This window comes from Python bivittatus, unplaced genomic scaffold, assembly GCF_059951505.1.
Source record: "Python bivittatus isolate LINGU-HERP-01145 unplaced genomic scaffold, Pbiv_v1 ctg000220_np1212, whole genome shotgun sequence".
Classification (NCBI taxonomy): domain Eukaryota; kingdom Metazoa; phylum Chordata; class Lepidosauria; order Squamata; family Pythonidae; genus Python; species Python bivittatus.
This window is the reverse complement of record NW_028277048.1, coordinates 31,570,902-31,594,084: the sequence shown is the minus strand read 5'-3', so window position 1 is coordinate 31,594,084 and position 23,183 is coordinate 31,570,902. Positions and strand designations below refer to the sequence as shown.

The window sequence follows — 23,183 nt, the reverse complement described above, 5'->3', positions numbered from 1 at the left end:
GCTGTGAGAGTGTGACTGGCCCAAAATGAATCTGTGGCTGAGGGTGGGCATGAAGCTGGGTCTCCCTACTAGTCCAACTCTGTTACAACTTGACCACACTGCCTCTAAGCTCTAAAAGGTTCTAAATGGACTGCAAAGATGCATAACCTATATGTGTAGATTCACAGATGATCAAAGAACTCCAGTTATAGGTAAATAACCAGTTTCATTTATGTTGTTCAAACATCTGTCTTCTGCTAGTTGGACCTAGTTCCTGTTCTGTAGGGGAATAGTCCTTAGGAACTGTGTCTTATAACAATAACACACCATATATAGCATTAAAACTACGTAGCTTATCATAGTTAATCAGTATTAGTTGCACTGCTTATTTGATCCATGAAAATTATAAGTTGAAATGCTTATTCTTTGTTATTTGCTTGCAGCTTCAATCGTATAGACATTCCTCCTTACGAAAGTTATGAGAAGCTCTATGAAAAGCTGCTAACCGCCATTGAAGAAACATGTGGGTTTGCTGTGGAATGATCATTTGTGGACCTACATGGAACTGTATTTATACTCCAAGCAGAAAATCCTTTCCTCAGCCATGATACAATAAATGCTTGAAATATAGGAAACTTTCTTCCCCCTTTTTCTACTATAGGACGATATGAGGGAAAGGACAATTTTTGGAATTCTTCATTCAAGAAAATGTTCTGTGGCTCCTGCCAAGGAATAATTCAGCTGCTATTAAAAACTAATATCTTGAACATACAGAATGCTGACTTTTCCTTCATTTCAACAGTTAAGCAGTATTCTCTTTAAAAGACGACTACTATTTTTGTAAAAGGTGATCTGATCTATTTGCTTACCTGATTTCTACTATCACAGATCCAAGGGACAGCTGTTGGTACAAGCCACGTTCCAGCTTACTTATATAAATATGTGATTCTGAACAGCACCTGTACCTGCTATTTTTTTAAATAAAATATTTTGATGATTCTAATTTTTGCATAAAATTGGCTAAACAAATCATAAACCTTTTAAAGTAAGGCCACTTCACAGTATGAACTGTATTTTCTTATCGTGAATGACTTTATTCTGTGTTATTAGTTCAATTTCAGTGGTCCTTGTGTCAGAATTTTTATATTTCTCAAGCATGAATTACAGGGTTTGGGTCTTTTTCTCCTGTCAGATTTCTCTAGCAGAATCTTAGTCTGAGTTAAATTGCACTGCATTTGGTACAGTACTTTGTGGTAAATGTGGAAAGCCCTTTTTAAAAATGTAGGTGTTCAGCATTTTTTAAATGAGCATTTTTGTAAAAAGTCAATACTTGAGGCGGTTTTTTTAAAGAATTGCTTTCCATTTTAAATGGAACTGCTGCATTTTTTAGACTCCTAAATATATATGGATGATATCATTAGCCTTCATAGATCATCAATTGATTGTTCAAAACACTCTGTGGATGTCAAACCAACCAAAGCTTTTTTGTTGAGATACAACCAACCTGCACTGTATATTAGTTGTTGCTCAAAAATCTTATCCAGATAAAATTGCCTTTACTTTTAACTGCTTGTAGTCTATGAGTTTGTGGTAGTGACAAATAAGGGAAAAAAACACGATGCAGTAGATTCAGAAATGAAATGCAGATGTGGTGTAATGTACTCCGTTAAGTAGCTGACTCAGATACATAGGAATTTGTCTTTGTTTTAATGCAAGCACATAGAGAATGCTTAAAAAACAAAAGGCACATTCTATTTATGGTGGCCATGTACATTTGAATACAGTTCTTAATTGTTAAAATGTGCATTTGTTGAAGATAGCTCACATATTTAAGCTTTCCTTGTAATTCTGTGTGGCTGCTATGAAGAGAGCAACATCTGGTGTCAAAATGGCTGAATATCATCACCAGTATCAGCATTGGTTAGTGCTAGTATTTTCCATAATTATATGTTCTACTTACCTGTGTGGCAGATTAAAGTAGAGCTTGCATGTGTGAACTAGCCCTCATTCAGCAATGTTGAGAACTTACAGTTCAGCTGCTCACCTTTCCACTGAGAAGCAAGGGACAGTAAGCAAAGCCATGCATGCTCTGTAACTAATTGGAAGCCACCACTTTTTTTATTGTAATGATTAATAATCAAGAGTGCCAAGTATACTTCGGAAACTGTGTAGCTTTGCTGGTCTTTGGTATTTCTTCTTTAAGTAAATGTTTTAAAAGAATGTGAAGAAAATGCAAATAGGGCAAAGCATGTTCACTGTGTAGTGTTTCTTTTCTGACTTGGTCCAAATGCTGATCCTGGAGTCCAGCAGGTTGTGTGGCAATTGCCAGTTCCATCAGGCACATAATTGCATTTTGAGATAGAGAAACGAGGATAAAATATAGTTTTCATTTGACTATTTCTTCTTAAAGGAATTTCATGATACCGTTCAATGTAGAAGGCAGAAATATTGGAATAAAGCAATTGCACAAATTAGACAGTTGTTGTAAACTAGTTGGTGATGATAGATGGTCTATTTATGATTCATAGTTGAACAGAACAAATAAAGTTTCTGGTAGATTAGGCTGCAGTTCATGGGCTCTACAGCATTACAGTTATTCAAAGCCTGCTACTGAGGCCATGTGTGACAGCTTAGTTCCAGGGTAGGGAATTTGTTGCCCTTCAGATGTTTTTGGATTTCATCTTCTAGCAATTCCAGCCAGCACAGTGAGTGGTAGATTGTGGAAGTTTACTCCAAAATATCTGTTGAGCACCATGTTATCCAACCCTGATGGAGTAAATTTGAGCCTGATAAGGAACAAGCCCATATTCCGTTAGGATATCTTCTTTTGTGCCTGTCTGAAGCTGTCTTTTCTTTCAGATCATCTCTGGGATAATCTCTGCCTTTTTCAGCTGATCTTTCAGGTTTCAGGAATAGCATTGATTTGATTATTTTCTAGATGTTGAATGAAGAACTAATGGAGCATTGGTTTTCATACACCATTGAGCACTGAGTGTTGGACACCTCTGAAGGTGGATTCTTGCCTTTTACAGTTTACCATTCAGGTCCTTTGTTTTGTACACAAGCTCCTTGAGAGCTTCTTGGATAACCAGATTGTATCTAAAACCCACTTTGTTTCTTGCTCTGTAAGGAAAATCAATCTGTTCTTCCTTTTCTGCAGTCTTACCATTAGATTGGAGGTAATAGCCTTGCCCTATCTCATTTAAGGATGCATCCATTTTGAATAGGATGAAACCTAGCAATCTTAGAATGGAAATTGAGAGCTAAAAGAATTTGATGACAGTGAAGACAATGAGTTAAGTTTGGGGAAGGCAAATCCAACCTGGTCTCATTCCAAAATTTGTGTTCAACAGCAACTTCACTGTTACTCTACTTCAAATACTTTGTGTTCAGAGAACCTTCTATTACAGCACTAGTCTAATTCTCTACGTATTAGGCAAAATGAAACTATACCTGCATCTTGCTTTGACCAACACCAAGCAGACGAATGCAAATAGAATTCTCAGGTCTTCTGAGTGCCTTTTTATCTGCATAACAATTAAAAGCTTTAAAGCACACGACCTACCAGAAGCTTTTCTCAACCCATCCATTGCAGACGCATAGCCATGCCTCTTTTCCCAGTGCTAAATATTATGCTGGACCTTTGGATTTTTACCCTAGGTTTAAATGTGAATATTTATTTCCATTGTACCCCTTTTCCTATAGGATTTCTTCATCAATTCTGAACATGGATTGAATGGTTAAGAGAGATGCCACCTCACATTTCCGTGCTTTCTTTTCATGAATGAATGTGTTAATATGAATAGTAACAATTTGCTAGGATTCAGTGATAAGTACTCAGACGCGTTTCAAGTTTAATTTCTAGGTGTAAAGTTTTGTAATGGTGCTTTGTACAGTATGTATTCTATTTTTTGCACATAGGTTCAGTTTCTCTAAACTGATTTTATTTTTACCAAACATTTGTGTTTGTACTAGAGTCCAGAGCACACAGGATTTTTTGTTTTTTATTCTGCAACACTATATCTGTTAAACCTGTGGTGCAGTTAAACTGGCTGCATTAATGGAAGGAACTTGTGCTTCTATATCACGTATTGTAATGTAGCATGACATCATTGCTACAGACTTTGAACTGCACTATATAGTTAACAGGTTCAATTTGTACTTAAGACATATTGTTTATTAGAAGATTTCTGACTCTGCCACATCCTAAAAGTTTTGTTTGACTAAAACAAATGTATACTTGGTATATTTCCTTCTTCCACAAACGGACACATTTTTTTAGTTCCATTTCTATTGTATTTATTGCAGAATGTGTTTAGCATTGATATTATTGTATTTTCACCAAGCTGTTACATGAGCTTTAACAATAAATCTGTATAAAATGTTTTAAGTATGTACTCATGCAGAAATTGAGCAATAAAATTGAATGCTGTTTGCACTGTCACAGCATCAAAGGTTTTAAAAATTGGTTTGTGTTTCATTTTTAAATAAAATAACAGTGATGTTCTTATTAGTTTTAAGAAATCACAGAAGTCCTGGATAGGAATAAGGCTAACCTTAGAGGTATCTTTCCGCTGTCCATTTGACAGTTGACTTTGAGTTTGCATGCCAGATCTCATTATTTGTAATTTGTTTTAGGGAAGATGCAGTCTAAACTTTTCAGCTGTGTTCCGCTGCTGTTGCCCTCACCTATTTTTTTTCTTCCCTGCTGATAGTAAAATCCTGCTATTTGCAGAAAGTTGGAGATAGTTGGAGAAAGGAGAATGGGGAGATTTTTCACTGTATTCCTAGACACAATATGTGTGTTCAAAAATCTGGCAACACTGATTTCCCTTTCAAGATTTTTCTTTTTGCAAGTCTGGCATTATGTAACTCAGAAATATTACAGCAAAACCTTACTCAAGGCCTGTAAAAAGATTTTTTAAAAATTCCAACAAGTAGCATTTAAGTTATAAATTCTTCAAGATTATGTTTTTCATTTTAAGGTATCTGAAGAATAATTTATAGTATTCAAATTGCTGTGGTCCAGCACAACAGTAAAGGTGTGGAAGAATAATTATAATCACTTTACCCTAAAGTTCATGATCAGATATTAGGAGAGAAGAATAGCAATGTTTTGCATATAAAATATGCCATAAGGCTGCATTTTTTTCAAAAACTATTTTCATATTTCAGAAGTAAATGAGCTTTAGCATTTCAGGATCAAGTTTCTGATGTGCCTCCTTTGCAAATGCAAGGAATTTGATTGTACATTTTTTGCACATAGCACGTAGCAAAATTTATTTATTTGATTTATAAGGCCATCCAACCCAGCACTGATTCTGGATGGTGTACAAATTAAAAACAAATGCAGTACCTTAAAATAAAAACTAACTAAACAATACACTTAACTGCATGAAGAAGAAACAACATACACTTGCCAAACCAAACACTATACTTCAGATGGGCACACCACCAACCTATGACAGAGCTAAGTTTTCAGAGATTGTCTAAAGGCTTGCAGAATTGAGCGATTTGAACCTTTGAGAAAATGCTATTTAAGAGGACAGGTGCTGTGATGGAGAAGGCACACTTCCTGGGTCCCATCAGATGACATTGCTTAATGGATAGATAGCACACACAGCATGCCAGCTGTGTCAGATATGATGGGAGAGAGGTGATCCCTCATCTAGTCCCTATGTTATAAAGGCTTCACAGGTGATAACTGGGACCTTGAATTGCAACCAGAAGCTCACTGGTAAGAAATACTATAGCAGAGGTAGGAATAAGCATACAACTATGAGCCTATAACTGCTCATGCTGCTGCATTCTGGATCAACTGTAGCTTCCAAATGGACTTCAAATGTAGCCCTACATAGAGCTCATGGAAGACGGTGAGAAGAAACCAGTCCCGGAAATGGTGCAATCAGTGCTCCAGATAAGCCTGTGCCTTCCTGGCTGCAGTTGCCACTTCTTTTCAAGCAGGATCCAAGAGTCCAGGAAGATCCCCAATTGGGCACAAGTTCTGTTTAGAGAAATATAATCTGATTCATAATTAAAGATGGAGAACCTCCAGCACCAGTATAACCATGAACCCATAGCCACTTGGACTTGCCAGGGTTAAATTTAAGCCTGTTCCTCCCCATCCAGATCCCAACAGCCTCCAGACACAAAGATCAAGTATCTAGTTGAGTATTATCAGCATACTGATGATACCCGACTCCAGATCAATGAATGGACTCAACCAGTGGCTTCCTGTAGATGTACTACAGGAGAGATGAGTGTGTCAAGCCTTGAGGCACTCCAAAAACCAGTGGATTCGGGCTGGACCTCTCCATATTGGTCAACACTAACTGACTGGAATTTGCCACGGAGAAAGAACTATTGCAGCACCGTTTCCCACTCTCAGACTACATCTCAGTCAGTATATGAACAAGCAATCTGATTTTAATATTAAGTGCTTTCCAATATAGAACTTGCCTAAATCCAGCCCCCACAGCTGGCCTGTTAGTTTCAATATATAAAATTTTTTATCTCTAATGGAGGGTGTTTGGATAGGAAAATCTATGTTAAAGTTTTTTCTCATATTTTCTGCCTTCGAAGGACTAAAGAAAGAAAGATGCAGCCACATAAAAGCATAGCTGTAGAGAATTTTTTTTCAGCAATTCCATTAGGTAAGTAATATAATTTCTAACAGCTATCCATTATCCATTAGTACACGGAGGAATATAGATAGAGACCCTGGAGATACATGGTATCACTTCCTCTAATATAGTTTGTTAGATACAGTACTCATAAAATGTTATACAGCAGAGCACTTCTCCAACAAGAAACTGTGTGTCTTGGTCTAGCCAATTCTTTATATACGATTTTCAAGAAATCTTGGCGAATTGGACAAGTGCCAGATGACTGGAGAAGAACAAATATCCCCATCTTCAAAAGGGAGACAAAAGATACATCAAACTATGACCAGCCAGTCAGTCTGACAGCGATACCTGGGAAGATTTTATAGCCATAATCTACAATTTGTTTTTACGTTAGCCCAGTCTGGGATAGCAATATACATAAGCAAAGATAAAATTTGGCCACACAAATTACCCCAGGAGATAGTTGAATTTTGATTGTAAGAAAGCTAATCTTTATTGACAAAGTCTTTAAAAAACCATTTGTTTGAAAATATCAGTGCAATATTTTCATAACATCAACTTAATTTTGGTCTTGGGGCAGCAAACTAAACTGCTAACTTTACATTTTTGATTCTGGTCTCCTTGAAAAAAAGCCATGTAGGTATTTTATAAACATGCCAGGCCTTTAAAGAAACAAATAGTTCTTGCTATACTGAAAAGAAGCCACTAGGAGTCTGGATTTCAGGCGATCAGCTTCTAGCTCTCGGAAAAATGAATCATCGTCATTATGTGTGATCATGTCCTGCAGCTCTTTAATCTCTTTCTCCAACTTGGCTCTCAGTTCACGTTTCACTTTATTTAATGTCTGAAAAGAAACCATTAAGATTATGTTGAGCCATCTGTCAATTCATTTATTATTCTAAAACTTTATAGGAGAGCTGTGCATATTTTGCAGGCTGAGGAACATACTTCAAAGAGAGGTTGGGCCATTTATTTATTATAATTTTAATTAAAATTAAATGTATAATTTCCCCCTTTATCACATTAAAAGCATACAATCCAACTGCAACATTTGGGAGTCATCCCCAAAGCACTGAGGAAAAGTTGTGCATTCCCTCTCTACAGGGAGAAGACTTACTTGGGCATGTGCTCGTTCTCTGGTCCGGATTTCTTGACGTTCTTCTGAAACAGCTTCTGCCAGCATTGAAAACTAAAGGACAATGGAAGAAAAATTAATAATGTACTGCGAGAGGTCAAGCAGCATCCTTACGTTACCAGGAGCAAGCCTACCTGATCTTTATAATAGTTCTCCATGGACTGCAGTTCATCTTGATACTGCCTCTTTTGTTCAGCACGTTTTTCCTTGGCATATGTCCTCAGCTCAAGAAATCTTTGCTTCTGAATTTCCAAGGCTTCTTCAAATAGGTGTTTAAATATCTGCCAAAATGACATGTCACTAACAAGCATAAGAACAGTTCTGTTTAAAAAGGGAACTTAACAATTTCAGGGGAACACAACTATCTTTAGACATAGATCCCAAGTTCAACTTTGTCACAGAGTCATAAATAGCTGAATCTTATTTTCCCATTTGGCAGTTCTAACTGATGGTAGTCAGTTTTGTCCAATAAGTGCCATCCAGTCATTTTATAGATAATTCCTTATTCCCTTAGGAGATTCTTCTATTGTTATCAAACTATCGCCAAGCAGAAATGGGCACATCATTGGCAGCTGTAACATTTACTATAAGACCTTGCAGATTAGGATGTTCAGAATATAAAATATGCTGCAAGATAAAAATTCTCATTATATTACCTTTGTGATGCAAAGGGCATAGTAATTGGGACCGCTTATTTGTTTAAAAAGTTAGCAAGAGGGAGAAGCAATAACCCAAGGTATCTAACTTGCTTTGGTGTCCTCCATATATGATCTACTCTTGATCAACCTGAATCACAGTTAACCAAATCTGTCAATTAACTGATGTAAATTGACCCAAACTCTCTCAACCTGGCAAAGGGAATTTGGCTTGGCTCTTTACTAGCATCACAAGGATCCCTACCCTTGGAGAGTGAGGCCCCTAACTTACCCTTTCCTCACGGGTCCTGGCCCTCATCATCTTGGCACGCAGCTGAACTCTGTAATCTTGATAGTACTTTTTGGCTCGGGCAATCTGCTGGCGTCTCTCCCTCATTTTATTCTGTGTACATTTCTGTCTGTCAATGCGCTGTCTAAGCTCTTGCTGAAAAGCAAACCAAAAGAGGAAAAGCTATTAAGATTCCCTGGAGAGCAATCGGCAGATATCCCTGTTTTCCGCAAATATTTAAGCAATGCTCTGAGTCATGATGCTCTTTCCCCTTCCTATGGTGCAGCTCTAGTTAGAAAAGTGACAATGCTCCAGCATGTCAGGTGTCTGGTTGGCACTGCAGCAGGCCTTGGAATCTGTCAAGCCCCAGACTTGTTGGGGAATGACTCCCAGGACTGAGACCCAACTAAGCCCATACACATTTGGAAGGTATCCTGCTTTCAGCCTAGAGTCTTAAAAGTTCCACCTTGTATAGCATGATCGCATTCGAATAGTTGAAATTGTTGTTCTTTCAACTGATGGTACCGTTTTAATCCCAATTATGTATTGGAGAGTTGCATGCTGCTCAAGTCAGTAGACTACAGCAGCCGGAACAAATGAATAGATCGTGTTTTAATTTATCATATTCTTATTTTATTCTCATAGCTCTAAATAATTTTATAGAGATTGAATAATGTTCTAATATATTGTTAGACGGAATTATGTTTTGATTAAGTATTGATGTTATATGATTATACTATTCTATTCTTGGGCTTACATTTTCTCCTCCACTGCCTTGCATGGAAGTAGATCAGAAAGGCTGCCTACAAATATTTTTAAAAATTAAATAATCATCAATACATTAGCTCATTTCCACATATACCAATCTCCTGTTGTGAGCCTGCTCTCTCTTAAGAAGATCCACAAGTAGATCATGCTTCTTCAGTGTTTCCAATACCTGAAAGAAGTACACAGATTTCATTTAAACCATTATTTTTTGTTCACTTATCAAGCCTCCGCATATTAGCCAATTTAACACCTCTCAGGCCTAGGCCTACTCTCTTCCGGAAACTCTTGCTGAATAGTTTCTATGCCAGCTTGGATTACAGCTTCCAACATCCCCAGTCATCATGGCTTACTCACAGGAAGTCAGACTCATGTTTGAAGGCAGATGCATTCCACTCTATTCCCGCCACTTTTCCCTTTCGACTGCTCCCTGTCCTTACATCAGGCCCTGCAGTCCATTTCCTCCACTACTGTTTTCCCATTTCTTTCCTTCTTCAATGTCATAAAGTGATCGAATGATATAAACATATAAAAATAAACCTCTGGTTGAATGAAAAATCTCAGACCCTCCTATAGTAACTGAAAAAACATAGTGACCAGTTCACTGCCTTTAATAGCATGCCAAAGAAAAACCAGGAGTACCATTAGTAGTCCTGCTTAGCGCATGGCACATTCAGCCCATGTTTGCTTCTTTCAGCCAGTGCTGGCACATTGTTGCACCTCACTTTTGAAAGGCCGTGACTCTCTTTAGCCTGCAGATAACTCACTTCATTTTGCAGTTTAAACTGGTTTCGATCACTGGGACATTTCAGTTGCTCTATCTGTGTAAGCTGCTGCTGCCACATCTTGTTCATTGTTGGATGGGAAATGTGCAGGTGGGGAAAGTCTTCAAGCAGCAGCGGCAAGAGATCGTTCTCGTTGACTTTCACTGGAAGAAAGACACAGACTTAAGCAATGAACAGCTGAAAACCGGGCCTTATGCTTTAAACTGCCATTTAAAACAGCTTTCCCCCACCTGGACACCCACATTTGGAGGCCGCCCTGACTGGGGAATACAAATTCATAGTCACTGTACTGCACATGACATTACTTGCCTTAACATTCTTACTTATCAACTGTAGATGGTGTGTGAACACACATCAACAGCGCCGCTTGCTTTGGTCTAGGAGCTGTAACTAGATCAAAAAAGGGATGGGCGTGGAAAAAAATTTACCACACAAACATGTTTTGAGAGCAGAGAAATGTTTACGTGCCATCAGGTTGGGGCTGCCTCTCAGCAACCACACAGATAGATTTTCTCCATGATGCCCTGTCCCTAACCTGGTCTTTCAGGTCTTCCAATGAGGTGCCCATCGCCACTGTAGCTGAGTCCAACTAAGAGAAATGAGCATCTCCAAAACTACTTTTCTTTTTAAAAGGGGTTTTATATTCTGTTCTAGCTATTCTCATATATGGCCAGCTCTATAATGACAATTGTACCCTATCTAGGGGAATATAGCAGCCAAGAATTATCCCCTGCTTCACCAGTCTCATTTGTAGTGAGAAATAGCTACCACTGGTAAAGTTATGCCTATATTTTCCCAAACAGTAATAATGATATAGACGTGGATTCAGACAGACCTTCTAATCCTACACCAAGAAAAACAGAGTTTTAGGAGCCTCTGCAAGTTAAGGCCATGTTACTGAGCCCAATAAAACTGACACTGAAGGCCAGCTGGGACTCACTGCAACTCATCAATTGGTTCACACGTTACACTAAACAATAGTTGTTTTACCTATGGTTTACTAAATAAAAAGCAGTTTGCTTGGTATAAACTATGGTTTACACATGATTCAGTTTGTAAACCCAACAGCCAAACAAGTCACATTGGTGTTGAAGCTCAGTGCATGAACCCTGTTTTATTCTGTGAACCGACTTTTGAAAATTTATCTACTGATTTTTACTACACTTATATAACCCTTACAGATGCAGATTTTTCTTCTTTTAAAATAAAATTGCAAATTGAGATACTTGGCTGTGTTTGAATTAAATACAGATTATAACATTTTTGTTATGTTTGTATGGAAGCTAATATAAGGCAGTATATTCATTTAAAAAAGAAAGGGGAAAAAATCAAAACAAGGAAAAAGAAATTGACTTTTCCCTTCCCATTCAAGCTAAGCAGAGTGGTGGACAAGGCATCTGCTTTATCTTAGACCAGGTTTGCTGTAGGTTTGCTCCATCAGATAAGTATCATAAACACATAGAAATACTTAATTAGTATGGTCACTGTATAATATTCCCTGCTCTTTGCCTAACTCAAACAAGCACAGCAGTTCAGTATAACAGCTTAATGCAATGCTCCAAACTACCAAGTTGGGCATTTCTTTACATGTGTCTTAATATACTTCTAAACAATGGTGCATACTGACGAACAAATCTGAAGTTACCCAGACTGGAGTTTTGCACTTCACATACTGGGTGAGAATAAAGCGTACAGGAAAGAACCATTAGGACACTCTTATGTTCTTTTGTAGGATCAACACATTTTGAAATCAAAAGAAGCAGAATAGGTTATTTTAAGCTCAAAATGTGTTGGCTGCTCCTTTTCTTGAGTTACCCACACAAAATTGTATATTACTTGACAGCAAACACAGCATCCCCAATTACTATGTTTTTTATCTGGATCATTAATTGTAATAGGAAGGGGAAGGGAGGGGAGGGGAGGGGGGAAAGGGGAAAGGATTGGATTGTTGGAGTGGTCTGCCTGGAGAAGTACTGAGTTGAAAGCAATACACCAGCCCTGTGTCAGACTAAACTAATGCAGCTGTAGAAGCCCAGCCTTCCTCATGACCTTGAAGAAATTGCGGGATAAACTGCACATCCCTCTTAAGGCTCCCTAAATGCTCCACTTCCCTTGCACAGGTCTAGACATATGGAGGTAATCAGAAAAGTGTTTTTCACAGCTATATGCTGCCAAAATGCCAGTGTTCTTGGCTCATGCTCTGAAAGCACATGCTTTCAGAGGCTGCCAGGCGCTCTACCAAGAAGTGTTCAGTTCTTACTTGGAGCTGCTTTTTTTGGCTTCACAAACCCTCCTCTTGAAATCCTCTGGTTGAGTTTGGAATGCCGAGGTATATTTTTTCGAGCATAAATCTTCGTTGCATGTGAGATTCTTGGAGTTTCTTTAAATATGTTCTCTTTGAATTTTTGTTCCTCAATGCAAACACACAGAACAAATAGTTACAGGGTTACTAGTTACTCCAATGCAGGCAGGTCCTAATGACAGCTCACATGGTTCATGCAGATGGAGCCAAACCCAGAGTGCAAGAAGAGGCTGGTGATTTTCTGCGCAGCAGACTTTTATGCCGTCCAATGCCTGGTTAATCTGGCTATGTGGCTTTAAGATGAAGGACTTAAAATACAATCCTAAAGGGCAGAAAGGCCTCTCTTTCACATCACGCTAACCAACAGTAGAGCACACCTTGGCCCTCCCAGGTACAGAACATTGTGTTTTGTACTCCTCCATCTTCAAGTATCTGGTTTGGAGCTAAAGATGTCAACACCCTCCACTTCATGCAGGGGAAAGATTATTGGTTTCCTCTCAGAGTCTGCTGGAATGGCTTCCCCTGGACACATCTCCTCTTCCTCAATCTTCGGAAGTGATACTTCAATCCAAATATACATCTCCAAAAAAAAGTTTATATATTGTCATCACATCTGTGGTACTTTCCTATCTATTAAGTGAGCAGTGAATGTTTCCATATTAAATCAGGTAACCAGTGCCTGTCCAAGTGGCATTTTACTACAGAAAATAATACTCAATAAGTCTCTGGCCACCTTCTAAATGCCACTATCTATCTGACTCTGGTCACAGAGATAACCTATTACTAACTACTAAAATTCACAGTCATCACGGATAGAAGAATGTCTTTCCCATAATCTTTAAGTGCCTAAGAAATTTCAGGTATAAAAATCAACTATTTTCATAGCTATAAAACTAAAATTCAGATAAAAGAAAATGCTACGTATGCTGAAGAATCAAATCTGGAATTTCATCCTTCTCCTTCACCCACAATAATAACGCTAATACTACCAATAAGCAGTTACCCATACTAGGCTCTACGGATCTTGATCCCAGTAAACAAAATTTATGATCAGTTCACATCTGTGATCCTAATATGAATGGATCTCTCCGGCTTTTAATACAGAGTGAAAACACAATCAATGAGAGGGAAACACTTTGAAAAACAGGAACTCCTTCCCAAGATTCTCAGGAAAACTGACCTGAAGCATGAGACAGGCAAAAGGTGGCCACTATTTAAAGTTCTGCTCAGGTAAATTTGGTGGGGAGAAAATCCTCCCCAAAATGTAAATATGTGAGAGCAGAACTAATGCAAAAGCTGCCCTTCAGATATTAATTTTCCAAACCATACTGAGAGTTAAAAAGAAATGCATAGAACATCAGCATTGTTCAGCATCTTACCATTTCCTGAGCCTGTCCTTTTAGCTTTGCAAGTTCCAATCTTTCACTAGCTTCATATGCTCTTAGTTCTTCATCATAAGCTTTACTCAAAAGCTAGAAGATACAATAAAGTCTGATTATTGCCTGTAACAATGTATTCATTTATGAAACATGTCCCTTGATAGTTTGATTCTCAATGCAGTTAAACTAAATTAAAAAAAAATCAGGAGTTTCATTTAATGAAGTGGGTCCTAGGCCATTAAAGCTTAAATCATAATATGCCCTTCTTTTTACTGCAACAGATTCAGCTGCCATTCTGGAGCAAAAAAACTCAGCTAACATACTGAAAGAGCAATTAGTATCTGAAAGTTTCAGAGCAAGAGAACAAGATAAACTCAGTATTTTTTTTTAAACCCAGGGAAATCAAAAGGGATCCAAGAAAGACAAAGGTGGACCAATATTAAGGCTGTCCCTTCACTGGTTCTACCTATCTAAATTTAGAAGGCAGGGCATGACATAAATTTGAAATACATGGACGTGGGTCTACAATAAAAGATGCTCTTTAGATAAAGTTCCAAACCAAACATGGAGTTAGAAAGTAAGAACCAGGACCATAAATATTGACAGAAATATGCTATCACTCAGAATAGTTTTTTTTAAGTGGATGTGATCAGTGGCCAGTCTCAATCAGGAGATTAGCCCATTTTAGGCAGACTCCTGCCTCACAGATGGATTATTCTTGTAGGACTCCTATAGGCTCATTCAATAAAACAAGTGCACTTGCACTTTCTCTTCCTGTAGTCATTCTACTTTCACTCTAATTTTTTCTTTTCCTCCATGTCCATTTTTATCCAAGTCCCTCTACTGACATTTCTAAAAAGCGGTCTAGCCTGTATTTAGAATCTCTAATCACCTTTGTATCTTTCAGTAATTAATTCTCTCAACCTTTCATCTAAACTAATCAAATTAATCATGCTTTTTTATTCATTCCCTTTCCACGTGTATGTATGGAGACTTAAACCAAAACCAGAGATTGGAAACCAAAAGCCATTTTTCTATGCAAATACTCACCAATGATCAGCTTTTCATTGCCGTGCCTCCAAATGATGTGATCGCTTTTTATGTACTCTCTTATCTCATTCCAACCTACCTATTCATGTCACCTAACAGAATATTCCCCCCCACACACATGGATCACATCCATTCGGAATGTTCCACAGTTTTTTCCAAACTTATTCTTGGTTCTTCTACTATCATCATGCACTGGACCATAACATGCATGTATTACCAGCTTATAAATTCCTTTTTTCATGCCCATCCAAAACAATCTAGATGACATCAATTCATACTTTCCAGTATACATGTTAGCCTAATTAAACCTATACTTTCACTTCCCTGCATGATTTGTCAACGCCATACCACAAGATTGGGCCACTTTCATTCAGATCCTTTACATCCTTCCCCATTCTTAGTTTCACAAACACACAATGTATCTATTTTTCTTTCATTCATTAATCCAGGCTGTTTACAATTTATTCTTCTAACATTCCAAGTTGCAATCTTCCATTTGCCAGTCATCGATCAATGGCCCATAAACATTGACCTCTGCCGCCCACCATGGCTTTGGTCAATCACGTACTTTTTAGTATGATAAAGACAGACCAGGTTACTAGCCTTAACCATGCCCATGCTCCATGCAACATTCCCTCCAAACAGTACTGGTCAGCTTTATTTTGGCCAGTATGTCACAAGCATGATCAAGGGCCAATTTTACCCCAAGCGTGGGCATGCTATTCTATCCGATCTGGGATATCTAAAGATCATCTGGCAAGCCAACATACAATGTTAGCATCCCACCCATTAGGAGGTACATGCAGTGTACTGTCACATTCAGAATGTGTTTTTCCTTTGAAGAAAGTATAAAACCTCTAAACTGGACAACCGGAAGTCCTTTTCACTCCAGTTCTAGTGGTTCCATCTATGCTAAGAGCATCTAGTAATACATTTACTTGTTAAGGCATTTATTTAGTGCCTCCATTTCCATTCCTGCTGCCATTACCTTTGCTCTTAACTTCCTCTGATCCTGTTCATTTTGCAAACATACTCGTATCCTTCCCACTGACCCTTTTGAATCCTTTTGGAGTGGACTATCTGATACGTGTGATGGCTGATAATTAGATGGAGGTGGGGAAGCAGAAGATGACCGTCGCCTGCTGGGTGCTTTCCTTGGAAGGCGAGCATCTATAAAAGAAACAAACTTTGGACATGTCTACCATGATTAGTTTTTTGTTTGTTTTTAAATGGTTATAAGTTCAAGGACAAAGGATCATGAAGGCCCTTTCAGTAATCAAATGGTGTGGGGCAAATTTCAGAAGCTCTCTTTCTAAAGCTTGCCCTGTCATGTCTCTGGGATCAGATAGTGGGCTGCCCTGTATTACTTCAATAAGATTCACTTTTTTTTTTTACATTTAGCAGCCAGATTCATGCTTTTTGTAAAGTTATTCATTATTTTTAAACTTCTGAGTTAACACAGATCCCAACAGTGATGTTGCTCAAACCTCTCAGTTTAGCAATTGTGATGCCCATTATACAAAAGAAATCTCCCTAACCTAGTGCTTTTAGATGTTGCTATGACAATTCTCAGAAGTCCTACCCAGCACGGGCAACAGGAATTTGGAAGTTGTAGCCCTAACAGTTAAAGAGGGGATCGGATCAAGGAAAACTGCTAGATGATAGACAGGTATGTAATGGAAATTATATGCCCCAACACAGAACAGTGCAATTCACTCATTAATAAATTTCATGTTCAGAATGTTACCTGATCCTAGTTTTATTTGGCGATAGTCCATGATGCTATCACTGTGCTGAGAAAGGGTATCCTCATCAGCTGACAAGTCATCCCTGCTTTGTTCACCCAAAGCATGCTTTAACATCTATGATTTAAAAAGATGTCTGTCTGTTCAGAGTTCACTCCAAAGTAAACTTTCATGGTTTTACATACTAAACACTTGTTTCTAATCAAGTAAGAAAAAAATCACATGTAAATACACAAAGTCTAATATTTATTCCAAACACCCCAGGTCACCTCTTTGCGCCATCAACTGTAGGCCTGTTCTGTACGAGCCACGGAATGGCTGATAGAACCCTAAAATGACAAGAGGTGACTGTACTATTAAAGACCAGAGTGAAAGGTTCTACTCTATTTTATTTATGCTTCCTAGGGTGAAAACTCCCTTCAAGTAAGAAACTAGTATGCAAGATTTCTTTTTTCCAATTTCCACAGGTAGATATTTTTTCTTCCTTTCTTTTCTTTTGCTGAAGAATGATGTTCAGAAATGTGAGCTCACACTTAAAAGTATGAAGCCATGCATTGCATTTAATCAAGCAGGACTTTAGTATCTCCTTCTATCACATGTATAAGCCAGGCCTAAATCCAGAACTTTTTCAGTACTGGCTGATAATATGATACTTATAAACATATTATAACCTTGAACTTCCTTTCAAAACGTTCCTTTCTGCACCATATAATTTAGCAAGGAGCAATGGCAAATTCATTCTGCGTTGTGCTCACAGGTCAATTCAGCAGTTAGATAAAAATGAGCAAAAGGATCATTTTACATAGAAAGGAAGAAATAACAAAGAAGTATTTCTTCCTTTCAACTCTATTCAGACGTTAGGGAACCAAGGCCTTCTGCTATACCACCAGGCAATGGGAAATAACTATTTTCTGCAATATGTAATCTCTATAATATGCAATTCATTTTCAAAATGAAAAGCACTACAAACTTAGATAATTTGCACTATGGAGGGAGAACTTAGAGATTCTTAGTACCAAGTTATAGTATCAAGGCCCAAACGGGTTCCATACTTTTACAAAGAAGCTTTCATAGCTATTTTGCTTTACTAAATGCAACCATCTGGCTAGGTGTTGCTTCTGGCTCTGGAACTGGCCGTTTTCAGATCAGGTTAAGAAATAACAAAACAGATGCTTGAGCAGAGAATAAAATGCATAAAATGCAAAGTAAGGAAAATGCACATGCCACTGCAGATATGTCCAGTGGTAGTCAGTTGATGGTAAATGGTGGGAGTTATGGAAACTGGAAAAGTCCAGCTTCAATGGAGATAGCTCCTCACCTGCTACTCTGTCAACATCCTGCTATGCTAAAGAACTATTGTAGCGCAATCACTTCTTGGGGACCAAAGTTCATGTTGGGCAGCTTCTTAGGTTAGCCTGCTGTACAGTACTTAATTTGAGGAGGAAAGATGGGAGTCAAGAATGCAGACTCTGCTCTAGAGTCTGGGGCCAAGAGGAAAAAAAATCCTCGTTCCTCCCTAGAAAGTCCTCCCGACTTTTCATGCAAGAGAGGATCGAACCCATTTCTGTTGGGTCCATCCCTCTGCTGACCAAGAATCCACAACATGCTAAGCCACAAACCAGTTTGCAATCCACAAATCACAGAGCTAAACAGAACAAATCATACGATGTCATATTTTGAGGTGTGATTTCAGTTAATATATTCCAGTAGGCATTTTTCCCCCTTCAAACAATACAGGAGCCACTGGGCTAGTCAGCCTTGGATCAAAGACCCTGATTCTACACTCCCACAATAGCAAACCCAGGAAACCCTGGTAGTCAATTAAATGACAGATCAAGAGTCAGTTTCAGGTGGAGTGATAGCTGATCCAGGCAAATGTCAAACTTGCTATTGTGTCCATTCTCATTAGAGATGGCCAGATGCCACATCAAATCTACAGTTGTCACCACAAGCCTGCTATGATTTTAGTGCAGTAAAATACAGGATGATGTCTTCTAATTATGTTAATTCTAATCTAATTATTAGCATTAATAATGTTAATATTGGATTGTTTTGGAGAAAAGTTATTCTTGTAAAGAGTAACGATCCCAAGCATACATTTACTTGATTGTACTTAGGCATTTAACAAAGCTTAGAGTATGATTGCAGGATTCTAAATTGGTCAGGTCTGTCTGCTTAGCTTCAGCCATGTTACTCCTCTGGGTCATCTCACATGGCTTTTCTACGGCAGAAAGGTACAAGCATTATATTGGGTTAGCATAATCCCAAAAATAGTTGGCGTTAACTTACTGCATCCAGTTCATTCAGCCTGCGGGAGAGTTTATCTGACATTTCACAGAGTTTTTCCCTGGCTCTTCTATGGGGAACAGAGTCTTCTACAAGAAAGTCTGTCATAGCAGGACGTTCATTCTGGCTGAGAAATCAGAGTGAAACATGATAAAATACCATATCTATCTATCTATCTATCCATCCACTCACCTACCCTGAGCTGCATTTTGGCAATATGAGAAGCATTCACAGATAGGTCATAGTAATTACACAGCTGTAATTGTGTGCTATTTCCTTAGATGGTAGGCCTGGTAATTAAAGAAACAGTATTCAATGCTCATCTGTGAGCTTTAAAGATAAACATTGAAAGTATAATACGTATGGGATCATCTTAAGCATGTAACTCAGTGTATGGGTCCCTATCCCTATTTTTCAGGAGGCAAACAGGAAGTCAGGTAGGTGGAGGAGAAAAAGAGAGAGAAGGGGAGGAACTGAAAAAGGAAACAATAAAATGAACATGAAATAAAACAACAATAAAATTATTGTAATTCAGAGTCTGTCTTCCGGGTGCTTAAGATCTGTTTCTTCTTTTAACTATTCTACTTTCTTAAGGTAAGCTGCCCGGAGTTATCTGGGGTTGAGCAGCCTCTGAACTGAATGAATGAATGAATAAAACTTCTTTTAATAATACTTTATTGTCCTTTACATTAACGTATTGATTAAAAATATTAATGGAATAATTTGTTCAAGGAAGTCTTAGAGACAGTGTAACATTCAGTCCAGTGCAATAGTTGTATCTGGTTGTAAGAAGGTGCTGAAAAATTACTTTTCACAAAGGTATGTTGAAGGAAAGGTAGTATGATTTTGAAAGTGATCAGTGAACAGTTCATATTGTTCAGGGAACACTGGTGTTCCACAGACCATAGTTAAAGGAACACTGCTCTAGCTGATGTTGTACTGCAACTCCCATCATCTTTAGCCAATAGAATGCAAGAGCTGTAGAGCAGCACAAGGTTAAAAGCCCTAGGTTGATGGCAATATGATTGGACTGGGAGGAAGAGATTATTCTGAAGATGAACTCAAAATTCCATTTTGTTTGAAGGAAACACTTACCTTTTTCCAATAAACAGATTTCTTTTTTTGGGTCTTGTGGTCTGTATAGAGGTGAACTGAGGTAATGCATTCTCCTTGCAACTATGAATTGATGTATGCTGTGAACTCTCATCCATTTCCTTTTAGAGGGGAGGAAGGGAAAAACTTTAATTCAAACAGTCCAGGGTAAATTCAAGAGATTAACTGGTATTAAAGTAATAAGGATCAGACTGCATAAAAAAGAATTGCCTAATGGAATTGGTATGATAATACTGCAGCTTAGGGCAGTGTTTCTCAAACTTTGCAACTTTAAGACGTGTGGACTTCAACAGGCTGGGGAATTCTGGGAGTTGAAGTCCACACAGCTTAAAGCTGACAAGGTTGAGAAACACTGGCTTAGGGTATCGGTAGTCTTTCAAACAACAATATTTACAGCATTGTTACCAGGCCAGAAAAGCATTTAGAGTTCCAAGCCATCAATATCAATCATTTATAAATTAAATGCTGTTTAAGAAAAAAATGGGAAATGCAGTCTTTCAAAATCTCAGCATTCCCAGATCTGATCAAAGTAAAACCAGCCACAAGTTTTTTAGAATCACATTTTCATGATGGGAATTGTTTTTAATCTATGCTTCTCTAAAAAAAAGTTTTCAGAAAAAGAGAGATACTACATGATCTGTGAACCAACAATATATGTTTAAGCTAGGATGGTTATAACATTCCAGTTGGTTGTACCGGAGGACCATCATTATAAAGATATGCCAAACAAATAAAAATATGATTAAACTGATCAGCTGCCGTAATGTCAATATTTCTATTTGAAATATCACTGGAAGCTAGAGTAAGACATATTAGCATTAAATCATAGTTAACCTTATACAGAAAAATGATCAATGCCTTGTTTTTGCAAACAAAAAACCCTGATACAAAAGGAACACAAACTCCTTAAACTAGTTCTCTGCCCATTCCTAGATCTACTTCAAGCTCCTCATCCTTACCACTGGAATTCTCTGTAGTCTGTCACCAACTTCACTCTCCATCCCAATACATCCGTCATCTATGATCTTCACTTCACCCTCAGGACTTAGCCTTTTAAGGTCTTTTGCTTTATTAAATGGCTTGAATATTCATGCTTTCTTTCCTATAAGCCTGGCATAACCTCCTAGAACGCTTACACAGTGCTGTATCCAATATTTCCACGTGGCTCCTTACAGGTGAATCTTTTCTGAGAAATTCTGTACCAAACCCTTGGTCTTCATCCCCTCCTGAGCTTTAAAACCTATGCATTGAACACATTTTTGTATTCTTCTGCCTCATCCTGCATTCTTTCTCAAGCTTCCCATTAGAATTTTAGACTGAGGTTCTTAAGACATGAAGTTTGCTTTGGTTACAATGGAAAGTTTATATGCATTGATGATTTATCTTGAACACATAAAAAGATACATCTATAGCCACAGAAACAATGCATTATCAATTACCTTGCCTGCATCATGTGGTCCACCTTGTGGCACCGATTCATCAGTTACACCACCTCCTGTTGCTGATTGTTCAGTTGGAAAATCTGAGCAGAAGCCCAAAGAAGTTTTTTTTCACTAATTTTACTAAGAATGATATTAAACAGATAAAACTAACACAAAAACCTAATACAAAAATAGTTTTGAAAAACAAAAGAAAAAATATTTTAAAAGTGCAGAAAAAAATCTCCCCCCAAAAAGGAAAAAGGAATAAGAAAAAACTTCCCCCTTCATCCCCAACAAGTATATTCAACATTAACAATTTACCACTGTCTTTTAAAATACAACCAAATAGATCTTCATTCCATTCTTCACCCCATTTTCTATAAACCCATTCTAAATCTTCAGCTCTCCTTTTTAGTCAACAAAGGTCCAGTAAAAGTTAACAGAAATACCTAACAACATAAGTACATAGTCCCCCTTTCCATTTAATCAAAATCCCTCAATCCCTCTCTTTAATAATCAAAATCTAATCCCATTTAACAATTAAACATTACTAAAAATTATTAAACATTACCAGAAATAGTAACCCCTTATTTACATATCAAAAATAGTAATGTAGATATTACAAACTAATCCATTACAGCCAGTTGAACATTTCCAGAAAGAACTATCCAGCCAAAGAAATCAATTAGATAAATTATGTATAGAAATATATCTTTAGTTCAATAAATACCAAACATTCACTTATTAGGTTACATAAAAAAGTGATGCCCCAAAAAACCCAAGGCTTCCACTGAGGAGACGAAGGACTACATTTGAGAAAAGTGCAAGTGGCTGCAGTGCAGAAAAGCCCAGGTGCCTTTGAACAGTAACCTGAAGATCAGCCTGTGGCTTGGCAGAGACTGTTTCTGGATGTGCATATTCCTTTTCTATCCTTCACTGCTCAGTTACCCCTTTCTATTTGTCTCTCCCCTTTCTCTTTCCTTCCCAGTGCAGCTAATCCTTCCCTTATTTCTGTTATTGCTTCATTTCTTTTTATCATGTTCCTGCCCCTTCTTAGAATGTGGCTTCTGGCAGGTCTAGCTGTCTGTATATTCAGCCGTATATTCATATACATGCGTAACACACACATGCATAATATACACACACACAAATGTGACACATTTATACATTTATTGGATAAAGAGGACATCTCCTGTATTATTTTCAGCTGGAGCTGGTAACTCCAGAGTGCTTAGGTAGGGAAGCTAGGCATTGCACAGCATTTTTATCTGTATTTATTTATTGTTTTCTCCTTTTTCTTTTTTGGGATCATTTTAATTTGGAGTTGTTTTCCTTTCAGAGAACAATGGTAAATATCTTTCTTGTGTCAAGAGACAATAAGATAAAGCTGAAGGTAAAGACTTCACTATTATAAAGTTATCTCAATTTACCATATTTTTCCGACTATAAGACGATACTTTTTTCTAAAACCCTTATGGTAAAAATTGAAGAGCATCTTATTCAAGGAAGTAAGCCAAGGAGAGACCACGCCTGCAAACAGGCTTCCTCCTATTGCTAGCCTCCAATCACAAGTGAAATAGCTTGAGTCTGCAAACAGACTTCCTCCAATCACGAGCCTGATGTAACTGACGTCAGCTGATACTGAACAAACCAATTAGAGGAAGGCTGTTTGC

At 37.8% G+C, this 23,183-nt stretch overlaps 2 protein-coding genes across 3 annotated transcripts in view; one reads left to right on the top strand and one right to left on the bottom strand.

Annotated features, from left to right (window-relative positions):
• Positions 1–3,554, top strand: part of SMURF2 (SMAD specific E3 ubiquitin protein ligase 2) — a 96,098-nt gene extending 92,544 nt beyond the window's left edge. For both annotated transcript variants that reach the window (XM_088138268.1, XM_088138267.1), the window contains exon 19: positions 423–3,554. In XM_088138268.1, coding sequence (XP_087994394.1) covers positions 423–522 — 100 coding nt within the window. In that variant the 3' untranslated portion in view covers positions 523–3,554. The remainder of the gene's footprint in view (positions 1–422) is intronic.
• A 1,022-nt stretch (positions 3,555–4,576) lies between these two features.
• The window catches only part of CEP95 (centrosomal protein 95), a 33,516-nt gene continuing 14,909 nt past the window's right edge, over positions 4,577–23,183 (bottom strand). The window contains exons 10-22 of the mRNA XM_007431349.4: positions 21,529–21,611; positions 20,072–20,190; positions 18,980–19,103; positions 16,693–16,807; positions 15,934–16,115; positions 13,896–13,988; positions 12,475–12,625; positions 10,197–10,357; positions 9,527–9,601; positions 8,668–8,820; positions 7,875–8,021; positions 7,723–7,794; positions 4,577–7,449 (exon numbers count right to left, since the gene is read on the bottom strand). Coding sequence (XP_007431411.1) covers positions 7,270–7,449; positions 7,723–7,794; positions 7,875–8,021; positions 8,668–8,820; positions 9,527–9,601; positions 10,197–10,357; positions 12,475–12,625; positions 13,896–13,988; positions 15,934–16,115; positions 16,693–16,807; positions 18,980–19,103; positions 20,072–20,190; positions 21,529–21,611 — 1,655 coding nt within the window. The 3' untranslated portion in view covers positions 4,577–7,269. The remainder of the gene's footprint in view (positions 7,450–7,722; positions 7,795–7,874; positions 8,022–8,667; positions 8,821–9,526; positions 9,602–10,196; positions 10,358–12,474; positions 12,626–13,895; positions 13,989–15,933; positions 16,116–16,692; positions 16,808–18,979; positions 19,104–20,071; positions 20,191–21,528; positions 21,612–23,183) is intronic.